This window comes from Arachis hypogaea, chromosome 8 (assembly GCF_003086295.3).
Source record: "Arachis hypogaea cultivar Tifrunner chromosome 8, arahy.Tifrunner.gnm2.J5K5, whole genome shotgun sequence".
In the NCBI taxonomy this organism is placed as follows: Eukaryota; Viridiplantae; Streptophyta; class Magnoliopsida; order Fabales; family Fabaceae; genus Arachis; species Arachis hypogaea.
In genome coordinates, this window is record NC_092043.1 from 10799048 (window position 1) to 10813199 (window position 14152).

Sequence of the window (14152 nt, forward strand, 5' to 3'; positions counted from 1 at the left end):
TCAGACTTAAGTTGCAACATGTATAACCAGCAAAATCTTGTAGCATCATCAACTAAACTAAAAAAATATTTCTTTCCATTATAAGTAAGAACCTGGTATGGTCCCCAAACATCACAATGATGAACAAGGTCAAAAGTACTGGGAAAAAGATTATTATTTGATTCAAAAGTTAGATTCTTAAACTTTGCAATTGGACACACGTGACAGTCTAAAAAATCATACTCTGGTAAGAAATTTATTGTGGATAAATTGAAATTGAAAATGACTAATTTAATGATTTTATTTGAAGCACATCCTAAACGTGCATGCCAAGTTGAAAATTACATAAATTAATGGATTTGAGACTCTAATTTCAATCGCTTGGAAGGAGATGTTGCTTTGAGGATGTAGAGGCCCTCATGTAGCTCACCTATCCTAATTATCTTCAGTGTTGTTGTTTTGAATTTTGAACTCAAGAGAATTTATGGTGATGATAAGTGAAGTGTGTGAAAGAAAGGAGGAGACTGACAAAAGATTGATATATAAATTAGGTACATAAATAACATTATGCAGTGTTATACTAGAACTTATGGCTACTGTACCGATAAAATTGGCACAAAAATGTTCATTGCTTGTTTGGAAGAGAAACTGAATAATTTTGTAATGTATGTATGGTTCGAAAAAGAGATAGATCACATGCAATATGAATTGTAGTACCATTATCTAAAATCCAATCTTGTTTTTGACAAATTTGACCTTGTGAGATATTGAGGACTACACCTACAGGTGTAGCTACTTGTGTAGCTGCACTAGAAGCAAATTCTTGAACCTTTTGGTTGTTCAACAATTGTATGAGGTGTTGCATTTGGGAGGTACTCAATGTGAGCGTTGGAGATGGTTTAGATGCTGGAGGAGATTCTCCAGTGACCACATTGTAAATTGTCTGTTTGCCATGCAGTGGGGAACATCAGTGACGGATCCAGAAAATTTTGATAGTGGAGGCAAAATTTTTATAACATCATAATTATTTTTATAATAAAAATAATATATGTATATAAAAAATTAAATATTAAATTATTTATTAATTATTATATATCTGTGTATAAATATATGTATTGTTTAACTTATTTTTAATGTGTATTTTATATTTTAATATATATTTTATACAAATAATTATTTTTTATGTACATATAACATAATTATTGTTATGATTATATTTTATTATTGTAAAATATGATTAGTTTTCAAAATATCTAATATATAAATTACAATACTAAAATAGTAATTTAAATAATAATATATAATTTAAATTTTTATTATTTTAGGTTTTATATTTTAAAAAATTAAATAATTTTTCTGTTAACTACCATCAAAATTTCTCTCTTTTTATATATATTACTAAATAATTATTTAAAAATTCACTTCCTAACACAATTAGAAGTCGACTCTTATTTATATTTATAGTTAAAAAAGTTCTTTCAATTGATACAGTTGCTATGCAAAAATTAAAGCTAATTTGAAAAGAAGATAAATAATATTCTTTTGAGTTGATTTTTAAAAAAGAACACTAATTTCGTTTAAATTTGAGAATTGATCATTCTAAATTCTAACGAATTTCTAATATAAAATTTTTAAATTGATGATTAAGTACCAAAAGTTGAGTAAAAATTTATTGTGGGGTCAAATTTAATAATCTAATAGGGGCAAATAAATATTATTATCATATACTACTCAAAAAAATTTCAAATTGTAGTGGGGGCGCTTGCTCCCACAACAATGTATGTAGAACCGTCCTGGGGAACATCTTCCTCTGCCATTATTAAACCACTCTTCTACCTTAACCCATGACAACAATAAAGACGTCTCACGGTCCACAAATTCAGCTCAACAGAATACACAAATTCAATTGTAATTTTAGACTTTATCTTATCTTATAGTTATCTTTATCTTTATCTTATCTTTATTTACTTTTATCTTTCATAGGCTAATAATCTATATATACTTAGTTTTACCTTCATAGTGTACAATTCAATTCAATCAATCAACAATCAATAAAAGTTCTTTTCTCGTCTTTTCCTATTCTTACACAATTTTATCATGGTATCAGAGCTCCTCTTGAGCTCTGCTGACATCCATGGGTAAATCAACCAATTCAGATCTTAAAACGCCTTCAACCTCTCATCCCACTATGAATAATCAACTTTCTTACTCTGTCCTAGATCAAGGAGAAAGGGCACACCAGCAACTTCATCCGGAGCCTCTTTTGGACTTTTCGTCAGCCCAACACTTTTCTTTCATGGCACTTCCTTTCAATGAAGAAGCTTGTCCTTCAAACCAACTTGAACTTTTGTCAAGTCCAACTACTCATTATCTTTGTTCTTTCAATACATTTTCTACTGTTAACAATTCTTCAAATCGAGATTCATTCTTGAATACTTGGATCATTGATTCTGGTGCCACAGATCACATTGCATCAAATTTGTCTTGGTTTATTTCTTACACACAAATTTCTCCTGTTATTGTTCATTTACCAAATGGTTCTCGAACTACTACTTCTTATAAAGGCATCGTTCAATTTTCACCATCCTTGGTTCTTCATGATGTTCTTTATTTACCTCATTTTAACTTTAATATTATCTCTATTTCAAAAATTACTTCAGCACTCATATGTGAACTCACTTTTTCATCTTCTTCTTGCACTCTACAGAGCAATAATTTGGGGACGATTGATTTGGCCAGAATGAGAGAGGGATTATATGTCTTTGAACCCAATTTTGGTAAAAATTCATTCACTACACACTCCATAAATTCCATCCAATCTCCACCCATTACACCTTCCAATATATGGCATTTTCGTTTAGGACACCTTTCTGGGCAAAGACTTAATCATTTACATAAACAATTTTCTTTTATCTCTATGCATCATGACGAGGCTTGTGACATTTGTCATCTTTCTAAACAAAAAAACTTTCATTTTCTCAAAGTTTTAACAAAGCCAATGCAAGTTTTGATTTATTACACTTTGATATTTGGGGTCCGTTTCGACAAAATTCTATTCATAATCATAAATATTTTTTTACTATTGTTGATGATTTTAGTCGCTTTACATGGGTTACTTTATTAAAATCAAAAGGAGAAGTGCAAAATCAAATAAAAAATTTTATTACTTTAAGTGAAACACAATTCAACTCCAAAGTCAAAACTATTCGTTCCGATATGGACCAGAATTTATTTTACTTGATTTTTATGCTTCAAAGGGCATTATTCATCAACGTAGTTGTGTTGAAACTCCTCAACAAAATGGAAAGGTAGAACGCAAGCATCAACATATTTTGAATATAGCTTATGCTTTTATGTTTCAATCTAATTTACCATCATCTTTTTGGTTTTATGCTGTTAGACATGCTGTTTATTTACTTAACAGAGTTCCATCATCCGCAATTAATTTTAAATCACCATTTGAGATTTTATTCAATCATCCACCAAATTATCATGACCTTAAAGTTTTTGGATGCTTATGTTTTGTTTCTACCCTAATGGCAAACAGATCAAAATTTGATCCAAGAGCCAAAAAGGCTGTATTTATTGGCTTTCAACAAGGTTTTAAAGGATATATTGTTTATGTTTTAGAAGATAAAAGAATTGAGATTTCTAGAAACGTGATTTTTTATGAAATGATCTTACCCTTAGTTACAAAAAATGTTCAATTTCATACACTCAGCCCAACATTGCCAAACACACCTTCTCAAAAACAAGATTCAGTTAGTCTCCCAGTCGAACCCTCACCTATACCCATTGACCCAACTCCACCTAGTTCTTTATTTTCTCCAACAACCTCTCCTTCTTCTTCACTATCGTTTCCTAACCAAGTTGAAGCTATGACCACCGAATCACTTTCAACACTAGACACCAGTCCACCATCACCTTCTCATCCCCCGTCAACTTCTTCACCACCTGAGCAACCCCATCATCGTCATTCCAACCGGCCTCGCCGACCTCCAGCATATCTCTCTGATTACTTGTGTAATTCCTCTCTCATCTCTACAAATCAATCTCCCTCAAAGTGCAAGTATCCTTTATCTTCAGTCATGTATTTTTCTTCTCTTTCATCTTCACATAAAAAGTTTCTTTTATCTCTACATTTTGACGTGGAGCCAAAGTCCTTTAAGGATTCCAATCAACACTCTAATTGGCATAGTGCTATGAAAGATGAGTTGGATGCTCTTGAACAGAACAAAACTTGGCGTCTTGTTGATTGCCCTGCATGGGTTAAGCCGGTTGGCTGTAAATGGGTCTATCACATCAAGCGCAAGCCTGATGGTTCAGTTGATCAATATAAAGCATGCCTTGTGGCTAAAGGGTTCACTCAAACTGAAGGTGTTGATTTCTTGAAAACTTTCTCCCCTGTTGTCAAGCCTGCCACCATCAGATTAGTTTTGGCATTGGTCTCTATGAAGCATTAGCCCATTCATCAGTTGGATGTCAATAATGCTTTCTTACATGGGATCTTTCTGAGGATGTTTATATGACTCTGCCACCCGGATTTTCATCTCCTCAACCGAATCAATGTTGTAAGCTACTAAAGTCACTGTATGGTTTACGACAATCTAGTCGTATGTGGTATGACAAACTTTCTCATCTTTTGCTATCTCATGGATATCAGCAAACCTCATCTGATTATAGTTTATTTGTTAAATTCATTGCTGATCAAATTTCTATCCTTTTAGTCTATGTTGACGACATTGTTCTCACTGGTAATTCCATTTCTGAACTTACTGTCATTAAGTCTATTTTGCACCAACAGTTTCGAATTAAAGACTTGGGCCCATTAAAATATTTTTTGGGTATTGAGCTTGCTCAATCAGAGAAGGGAATTTGCTTATCTCAGAGAAAATATTGTCTTGATCTTTTGGAGGATTCTGGTTTATTAGGTGATAAACCTGCCTCTATTCCAATGGATAGTACCACAAGACTATATCAAGACAAAAGTTCCCTGCTATCCGACCCTTTTGTATATCGCCGTTTAGTTGGCCATCTTATCTATCTCACCACTACTCGACCGGACATCATGTATGCCACTCAACAATTAAGTCAATTCATGGCATCTTCTACTGAATCTCATCTTCAAGCTGCCAAGCATGTGTTAACTAGTCCCGGCAAAGGACTTTTCTTTCCAAGGGAATCAAAAATTCAGCTTCTCAGTTTCAGTGACTTTGATTGGGCCGGATGTCCTGACACACGACGATCTTTAACAAGTTATTATTTCTTTTTAGGCAGTTCTTTAGTCTCTTGGAAGACCAACAAACAAACCACCATTGTCCGCTCATCCACGGAAGTAGAATATCGTGCATTTGCCAACACAACTTGTGAACTTCAATGGATACTAAATGTGTTACAATTTTTACGCATCTCTCCTATCCGCCCACCAGTTTTATATTGTGATAATCAGAGTGCTCTTCATATTGCTGCTAACCTGGTTTTTCATGAACGGACCAAACATTTAGAGGTTGATTGTCACTTGGTTCGACAAAAAGCTCAAGTTGGAGTGATGAAACTTCTCCCAATTCCCTCTTCTGGGCAACTAGCTGACATCTTCACCAAGCCTTTGTCTCCTCAACCCTTCCATCTTAATCTGAATAAGCTTAGTGTTCTTGACATCTTTCATCCTCCAGCTTGCGGGGCATATTAAACCACTCTTCCACCTTAACCCATGACAACAATAAAGACGTCTCGCGGTCCACAAATTCAGCCCAACAGAATACACAAATTCGATTGTAATTTTAGACTTTATCTTATCTTATAGTTATCTTTATCTTTATCTCTATCTTATCTTTATTTACTTTTATATTTCATAGGCCAATACTCTATATATACTTAGTTTTACCTTCATAGTTTACAATTCAATTCAATCAATCAACAATCAATAAAAATTTTTTTCTCGTCTTTTTCTATTCTTTCACAATTTTATCAGCCATAGCTCAGCAGAAAGCCATGAAGCTTGAAACATTTGTCGACAATGTGCCCAAGAATATTGCAATGGGAGCACAGAGGCCTATCCTTCTTTATAGTTCCTCTGCCTCTTCCGAATTGCATAGGTAAGGGTTGGATTCTTGCTAAGAAGACAACTTGGTTTTGATTGGAGGAAGAACCAATAACTTTATGCTTCTCCTCTTGTACAACTAAGGAAAGGACTTTTTTTATCACTGGGAGCGGCTCCATCAAGAGAATTTGCTCACGAATCTGAGTATATGAATCATCGAGTCCCATAAAAAAAACAATGACCATATTTTGCTTTGAGAAAATCTTGTAACGATTTAAACTCTTCACAATTGCACGAAATTGGACGATAAAAGCTAAGTTCTTCCCAAAGAACTTTAATCTTGGTAAAGTATTGCGACACCAACATTGTGCCTTGTTGCAAATTCACGAGTTCTCTCTTGATCTCAAAGATTTGTGTTCCATTTCCATGTTGGAAACGATCTTTGAGATCTTTTCAAAGTTCTCAATTGAATTAATGTACCCCAAAGAAGTTGCAATATCTTTTGAAATGGAGCTGAGGATCCAGGTGCTGACGACGTCTTTTATGCATTGCCATGTCTCGAATTGCTCTATATAAATTGTAGGACCTGGTTGTGGAATGGATCCATTGATGAATCCAAGCTTGCGTTTGGTATTGGGCGCCTTTTGCAGAGCTTGGATCCATGTATTATAGTTCTCCTCTGTGAGCTGTTGTATAACAAGAATGAGGACTGGTTGATCGGCCGATGAGAGAAAGTATGGATCTGCATAAGTGAAGTTGTGTTTATTCTTAAGAAAGAAATGGAAATTAAAAGCTCCTCACACTCGATGTTATGATCAGAGCCCGTACACCTCCACTGTGTTGGATTCGGAACTTGAAAAAAGTAAGACAACTCTTATCAATTCTGTTGAATGAGTTCAAGTGTGAGGTGATAAGAAATGGGATAAAGAAGAGAGATGAATTTTAGAAAAAGAAAATGGAAGAAAAGACAAGAAAATAAGAAAAAGAAAAAAAGAAAAAAATGCACGTAGAAGGTGTGGTTTTGAGAAATTGTTCTTGATACCGTATTGAATCAGAGAGGACAATGATTTTGTGAGAATGATAGGAATGAAAATATTAGTTTTATTATACTGCATAGTTGGATTTATATAAAGAGGTGCTGGCTCTTTAGGTAGCAAATCATACAGTGTAGGAAATAACTAACTCATTTCTAACTGATTTTAATTGAATGCAATTAATTCATAAATTAATTTGATTAATTATATTTGATTGCTAAAGATAAATATTTTATTGTTAACAACTTAAGAGCGAAAAAAGAAAAGTGATGATATATGTGTGAGTTTTTTTGCTAGATTTGTGCCAATTTGATTAGACTTATTATAAAAATGTTTATGCATATAACATCGCCAATTTTTTTAAATGACTTGTTGATATTTTATATATCTTCACCTTCATTAAAAATTTAAAATCTTAGACTATTTATTTTCTATTTTTATCAATATACAAACTTGATCTTTTGTAACACGAATCCAGGTTTAAAAGATGATATTTGAGATATATAATAAATTTTTTGTAATTTGAATTTACATTTAAATTTAAATTAATTTGCTTGCCTTTAAAATTAGGTTTGGGTTTAAATTTTATATTTATCATTAAATATTAAAAAAATTAAAAATTAACAATTTCAATTTATATTAGTCAGCACTTAGCACTTTTAATTAATAGGCCAGTATCATATTTATACTCAATATTTTTAAACATTGTTAGCTGATTACGAGTCCAAAATAATAAATTATGCTAGTCCTATATTATCATGAGTGAATACCTTTATGAAGAACTATGAGGCTCCAATAAAAAAATATCTTTTTTGGTCTTCGATATTTGATTTCGTGAGACAAGTTAGTTTCTTTGTCAATGATCTCTCTTCAGAACATATTTATGTGACGTGTTAATCATTAATATATCCTTCATTTAATTTTTACAAGTAAAAATAATCTAAAAATCACTAATATTTTTTAGTTTTGTACAGTAAATTTAGCCAATGTATTTAAAAAAATAACAAAAAAATAAAAAAATAAATGTTCTTGACAATTATTTATAAAAGACAATAAAACTCCGAACAAAAAAGAATTTGTCAATTCTAGTTGATTATTAATGGATATATCAACAGTTTAACATGCTACGTAGGCTTATTCTATTAATATAGAGAGATAAATATTGATAGAAGAATTAATTAGTCCTATAAAAATAAAGATAAAAAATAAAAAATATATTTTTTATTAATTATCTCATTGTCTTTCGAAATAATTTTGAGGGACCGATTAGAATTTTTTTTTTTTATTATCTTTAAATATATTTATGTATTCTTACTATCAAGCTGTTTAACTATTAGTTAAGTCTTAAAAAAATTTAAGCCTTTCATTCCATGATCCCAATTTAAAGAATCAATTAGAAGTGTAGTGAGTTAGAACGAACTAATTAAAAAATATGTCTATTATAAAAAAAAAAATTCACTATCTTAATTTTTTAAATTTTAAAACTAAAAATACAAAAAATTGATTTAAATTGGCTAACGTTGAGTTGCCTTCCTAGACTTTTTCTTAATCTAATAAAGAAATATAGCCACCGGTTACAGTTGAAAACTGAAGGAAAAAATTGATACCAAATTAAAGGTAGAAATTTATTTAATTTTCTCTGCGATATTATTGCTAGTAGCTAGCTAGTAATTCTACGATATCCAATCCTTTGATGCTTCATTTATTTTTCAACGATGGTATAGTTGCATTCATCAAATGAATAAATCACAGTAATTTGTTCATAAATAATATTCAAATGCGGATTACATACATATATATTTACATACACTAGCCAGTAATATAATATGTACAGACACATCAATAACTTAACAATAATCTAATCTAAAGTATATATACAATAACAAGAATAATCAAAGGTTATTCATTCTTAGGCATGATCTTGTTGGTATTATTATTATTGGTTGAAACTTCATTGCCACAAATTGGACAAACCTTCTTAATCTGAAGCCATGTGGTTATGCAATCTTCATGAAAAGGGTGCTTACATTCCAGTGCCACCATTGATTCACCTTCTTCATATTCTATCTGACAAACTACACACCGATCGATTCTTTCATCATCACTATTAGATTTGCAAGTGTAAGGGTATAAGCAAGAAGACACTTCATTTTCTGATAATCCTCTATTCTCTTCTCCTATGATTTCTCCCAACTCAATCAACTCTTCATAGGACATTTCATCTGGATCAATTTCATCTTCTTCCATCTCTTCTTCTTCTCCCTCGTCATCGTCGTCGTCGTAGTTGCTTCCTTCACCTTCAAGGAACTGAGTTTCTGACTCCTCAAAGTCTTGGCTTTCTAAATAATACTCAGAATCGCCATCTTCATCGCCCAAAGAGGAATAATCATCTTCGTCGTCGTCTTCTTCATCGTCGTCACTTTCCATGGTTGCTAGGGTTGTGTATGTTGCTCCCTCTTGTTCTTGCAAGCTAATTGCAAGAATATAATCAAAGTTCTCTTGCTCAAATAATTCATTATTGTTACTACTATTATTATTGCATGGTTCTTTGTGGGTTGGTTGTTTTCCATCATCACCTTCCATATTGTTATGATGAAAATAAAAAATAAAAAAAAAAAGAGAGAAAAAGAACTAAAATGTGGTAGGTTTATGAGAAGAGAACAAATTAAAGTGATTTGATTTGTGCATGGTATTTGAGGGGATGAATAGAAACATATTCTAAATAGATTCTATTGGGGAAGGAAGGATGAACAAACTTCCACGTCAAGTAAATGGTGAACCCTTTGTAATGGATTCTCAATATTCCATATTCTTGGGTTATTCTTAGGTCTTCTTATTACCAATGACAATTAATAATCATAAACTTTGGATTTTCTTTTTGGATAAGGTAGGCCTTTGTGCAAATTGCAACGCAATGGCAAAACATGTTCCATACGTAGCAATATACCTTATTCCAAAAATGAAGATATCAAATAAAATAAATTAGCATGCTCAGTTTTCAAACTTTAATATATCATTATTCTCTCTTTTCTTTTTGTCATGAATGTATCATTGTTCATATGCGTGTTTGTCAATAACTTTGGTATTTGTCAGGCCACTTTCTTTTATTTTTTCAAAACAAACCAAATACATTTTGTTGGGCTTTTGATTTTGGGTTAGACCATCTCATGGTATGTCTTTTCTTTTCTGGGCCGGATGTTCTCTTCTTTCTTTTTAATTTTTTCCAAATGACTCTATATGTATTCTTTTTCTTTAAAAAAAATTACTTAAAAAAAAACACCCTGATACTGTGGTGAAAAAAATTGCAACCAACACAAGTTACCAAAAAAATTTTTTTCTTTTTTGCAAATGATTTAATTATTTTTAACCAAAAACCTGAATTAACTTTTTAAAAATAAGTGAATAAATAAATGAAGGTTTTATTGATAATGAATTTAATCAAATAATATATTTTCTTTCAAACCTACCTTTAAAGCTGGTACTTTTTCAAACCTAATTATTTGATAATAAGAATTTTATAAATAATACTATAACATGCATAAAGGATAAAATTGATAAAAAAAAATAAATATTTAGTGACGATGGCTAAAAGTTTATTAGTAAAATGCAGAAACTAAAAATTGTTGTTTCTTCTAAACGTGGTTTTTAGTTCAAAATTACTTCTACGTTTATAAATAAAAAAATTAACCAAATAAAAAATTGAAACTTTCAAAAAGTTTAAATAACTTTTTCTTTCCAATGCTTTGCCAAACACACCCAACAAGAGATTAGTGGCCTACTTTTGTGGCTAGTTTAAAACTAATAGCGTTTGTTTTGAGGTATTGAGAGAGATACTGGTACTAAAATTTTTGTCTTTGTCTCCAAAATTTTAATATTTCAGTACCTCCAAAAAATAGATATATAAGAGACTAAAATTTTTAGAGATAAAAACTGAAAATTTAATAACATTTTATACCTAAAAAAATACCTTCATTTCAATTAATTAATTCTAATTTTATTATTTGTACAAATTAAATTAGAATTTCATTCTTATTTTAATTTATGTCTCTCATTTTACACCAAACAAAATATTAATATTTATTTCAATATCTGTCTTTTTTAATTTCTGTCTCTCAGTTTCAATTTGTCTCTCCACCAAAAGCTACTTAGTGTTGGAGATTAGTTCCTTTTTCCATTCTCCTCGTGTATAGCAGTTTCTAAATGGTAAATGTTGCTAAAATCAATACAATTTTACAAACTATGAATTTGAACTCATTTTAAAAAACAAAAATGTACAACATTAATCTATGTACTTAATTTATAACCCACGTTCTCTTCTCTTTATATATATACATTCCCAAACATCACCCCTAAGCGATCTAATTTCAATTTTTGCAATTTCATATCATATCTGCCTTTTTTCCGGTTATATTATAATTATATTGCTATGCTCTTTCGAAAAATTAGAGAGAAATAGTATACTCCCCTATCAAGATCAAAACAAAATTGCATTTAAAATAACTTCATATACTGATTTCATGAGAGAATAGAAAAGAAGAAAATAGTTTCTATCAATGTCACAAGACAAAAAGCAAGAAGATACCTTTTTTTTCCCCTCAAATTAACGAGTCATAAGCATATGCATTAATAATACAAAGAAGGTAATTACTTTGTAAGAATTCTTTTTCTCCTATTGACACCTTTTCTAGCAAACTTAGATGTACGAGTTACCTTAATATCATGAACATTGCCTTTGTAATCACAATGTTCCATTACATTATTGCCATGATGCTTTTTGCTTCTATAACTACTAATCTCAACTCGAGCATGATCACCATTTCTAACCCGTAAAGATTTTCTTAAATGCGAGCTCTTGTAGTCTCTCCTTCTACGCGAAAGTGATGGAAAACGATTTGAAATACTTTCATCACTATAATCTTGTTCAGTTGCCAAGTAGAACCTGTTATCTATAGTGTTTCTTAATCTCCTCCTTCTTCTCCTTTTAATCTTGTGCAGTTTGGCACACAAAAAAGCACAGGCATATTCCCATATGCAACAATAAGAAGAACAACATGCCCATATTATTTTGCAAAGCCCCCGCCCAATGCACCCGAATATGCCTAATTTATGCAGCAGATAAAAGAATAATAGAACTGCAAAGAAAAACAGAACATTAAACATATTTAACTAATTTATCATCAATACAACTGCAGTTGAGTTTCTATCTTGAATCAGAAAATATTGATAAATCACTTACCCGCATACAGCAGAATAAAAACCATGGCGAGTCTCAAGAGATTGGCAACGCAGAAATTTTCGATGTAGCAAAGAAAGTCCCATGTTGGTCCACATACTGAACTGAAACAAATTAAATTCCAATTTTTTCACATTTCATGTTTAATTTAATTTTGAATTTATTAAAATGCATTGAAGAGTATGTATTGTATGGTGTTACCTACAAGACTTGCCGGAGAGGAACTCAACAGGGGAACTAAAAAGTTTGCCGACGCCGTTTCCAATTCCCTGAGCAAATGACTCAATAACGTTGCCCATAAATTGAAGATCAGGTTATTTCTTTGTGAAATGCAATTTTATAAGAGTAGAAGCGGTTTCTTTTTTTCTTTCAACTGTTTGAATCTTTTCTTTTTCTTTTTTCAATAAATCCCTTATTTCACTCTCTGCGGCTCTGCCTTGGCAGTTGGCACATCGCCTTCCTCGCAGGGATGGGAAGAGAAGAAGGAGGAGAGCGCGGGAAGGTTGAGAATTTCTTCTTAGGGACTCTCATTTTGTGGGCCCTATCCGTTTGTTTTCAGATACTATTCAATAACCGCAGGCAGCTTCTCTACGTCGTTGCCGGTACTGTATTCTACCAGGGCTGTAATTCCCTCATCCGAATATTCTTTTGCAAACAAACGCACAAAGACAGAGACGCTCTTTTCGTCAACACTTCCGTCTCCCTTCTCCATTCTACCATCACCTCCGCTTCAGGTTCCCCCTTTTACTTGCTTCTTTCTTATCCATACACAAATCTGAGATGCGAATTCCAGATGAAATAAAAATCAGCCTCTTTTTGTTGCTAATTGTAGTAACTTTTCTAATTTGTGGAATCTAAATGTATTATTATTTGTTTAATTGTTTGAGCCTTTGAGGTTAGGGTTCAGAAAAACCCAGTCTATATCTGTTGATTACCGTTGATACTGTCATTTTTTCTTTTGCAGTGGTCTTTATTTTGCTCAGACAGGTGCTAATTAACGGTCCGAGTGGAATGTTCGATCACTCGCAGTTGGTAGAACATACATGGCCATGGGCATTTGAAGCATTGTGCTTTTCATGTGGTTACTTTGCATATGATCAATGGGATATGCTTTGCTACCACTTGTACAATGGTTGGATCCCTTCCATCCTTGTGCATCATCTGGTTCTCCTAATTTGCTTCACTCTTGCTTTGTATCGAAATATCACCATCAACTACCTCATTCTCACTTTAGTTTGCGAGGTAAGCTTCAGTTATTTTGAAACTTCACCTTCTTTTAAGTGATTGTACCATGATTGAATGAGTTTTTGTGATGGTATAGCTGCATTCAATCTTTCTGCACGTGAGGAAAGTGAGACGGATGTCCGGTGTACGCGAAGCAAAGGGCAGTTTTGTTAAGCTAGAATGGTTTCTTAATTGGTTGACATTCTTTCTGGCAAGGACTATACCTCACATTCTCATCACGGTCAAGCTCATCCGGGATGCTCACAAATTTGGAAGGGGAATGGAGCTACCACTGGCTCTGTTTGGCATGGCTGGTATGAATGTGTTGAATATTGGTCTTGGCCTTGATCTCATTAAAGCTTTTAATAGAGAGAGCAAGTCACACCAGACTAAGCAGCATCACCATAGTGAATGATATAATAGAAATCAGCATAATACTTTGTATTAGCACACCCCTTCACTAAAAGTGTAATGTAATAAATTCATGGAGATGATGTATATTAGATCTAGTGTCATTTGTAAAGTACACAAATTGATTGTTTGTAATCTCCGCTATCCAAATTGTTTTGGAAGAGGTATCTATATTCTAGGCTAGAATTCTAGTCATTTTATAATAATCTTTATACTTCAGACTTCAAAAAG

General features: G+C 32.2%; 3 protein-coding genes across 3 annotated transcripts; 1 reads left to right on the forward strand and 2 right to left on the reverse strand.

Moving 5' to 3' along the window:
- Nucleotides 1-8791: 8791 nt before the first annotated feature.
- LOC112706059 (uncharacterized) lies at nt 8792-9808 on the reverse strand. Its single transcript, XM_025757150.3, has one exon. The coding sequence runs from the start codon at nt 9634-9636 to the stop codon at nt 8953-8955; it is 684 nt and encodes a 227-aa protein (XP_025612935.1). The 5' UTR covers nt 9637-9808; the 3' UTR covers nt 8792-8952.
- Nucleotides 9809-11579: 1771 nt separating this feature from the next.
- On the reverse strand, nt 11580-12627 carry LOC112706062 (uncharacterized). The gene is made up of 3 exons (XM_025757154.3): nt 12488-12627; nt 12290-12390; nt 11580-12185 (listed from the first exon to the last, which is right to left on the reverse strand). The coding sequence occupies exons 1-3, from the start codon at nt 12583-12585 to the stop codon at nt 11698-11700; spliced, it is 687 nt and encodes a 228-aa protein (XP_025612939.1). The 5' UTR covers nt 12586-12627; the 3' UTR covers nt 11580-11697.
- LOC112706061 (uncharacterized) lies at nt 12466-14151 on the forward strand. The gene is made up of 4 exons (XM_025757152.3): nt 12466-12599; nt 12731-13020; nt 13251-13528; nt 13608-14151. Exons 2-4 carry the CDS (start codon nt 12756-12758, stop codon nt 13923-13925), a joined length of 861 nt encoding a protein of 286 aa, XP_025612937.1. The 5' UTR covers nt 12466-12599; nt 12731-12755; the 3' UTR covers nt 13926-14151.
- Nucleotide 14152: the final 1 nt, after the last annotated feature.

Bases quoted from the DNA above. Each gene is read 5' to 3' on its own strand.
- LOC112706059 (XM_025757150.3), bottom strand. From the start codon at position 9,636: ATGGAAGGTGATGATGGAAAACAACCAACCCACAAAGAACCATGCAAT.
- LOC112706062 (XM_025757154.3), bottom strand. From the start codon at position 12,585: ATGGGCAACGTTATTGAGTCATTTGCTCAGGGAATTGGAAACGGCGTC. The intron at 12,391-12,487 runs GTAACACCATAC...AATTTGTTTCAG, and splicing joins CTCTCCGGCAAGTCTTGTAG to TTCAGTATGTGGACCAACAT. The intron at 12,186-12,289 runs GTAAGTGATTTA...TTTTCTTTGCAG, and splicing joins TTTTATTCTGCTGTATGCGG to TTCTATTATTCTTTTATCTG.
- LOC112706061 (XM_025757152.3), top strand. From the start codon at position 12,756: ATGGGAAGAGAAGAAGGAGGAGAGCGCGGGAAGGTTGAGAATTTCTTC. The intron at 13,021-13,250 runs GTTCCCCCTTTT...TTTCTTTTGCAG, and splicing joins TACCATCACCTCCGCTTCAG to TGGTCTTTATTTTGCTCAGA. The intron at 13,529-13,607 runs GTAAGCTTCAGT...GTGATGGTATAG, and splicing joins TTCTCACTTTAGTTTGCGAG to CTGCATTCAATCTTTCTGCA.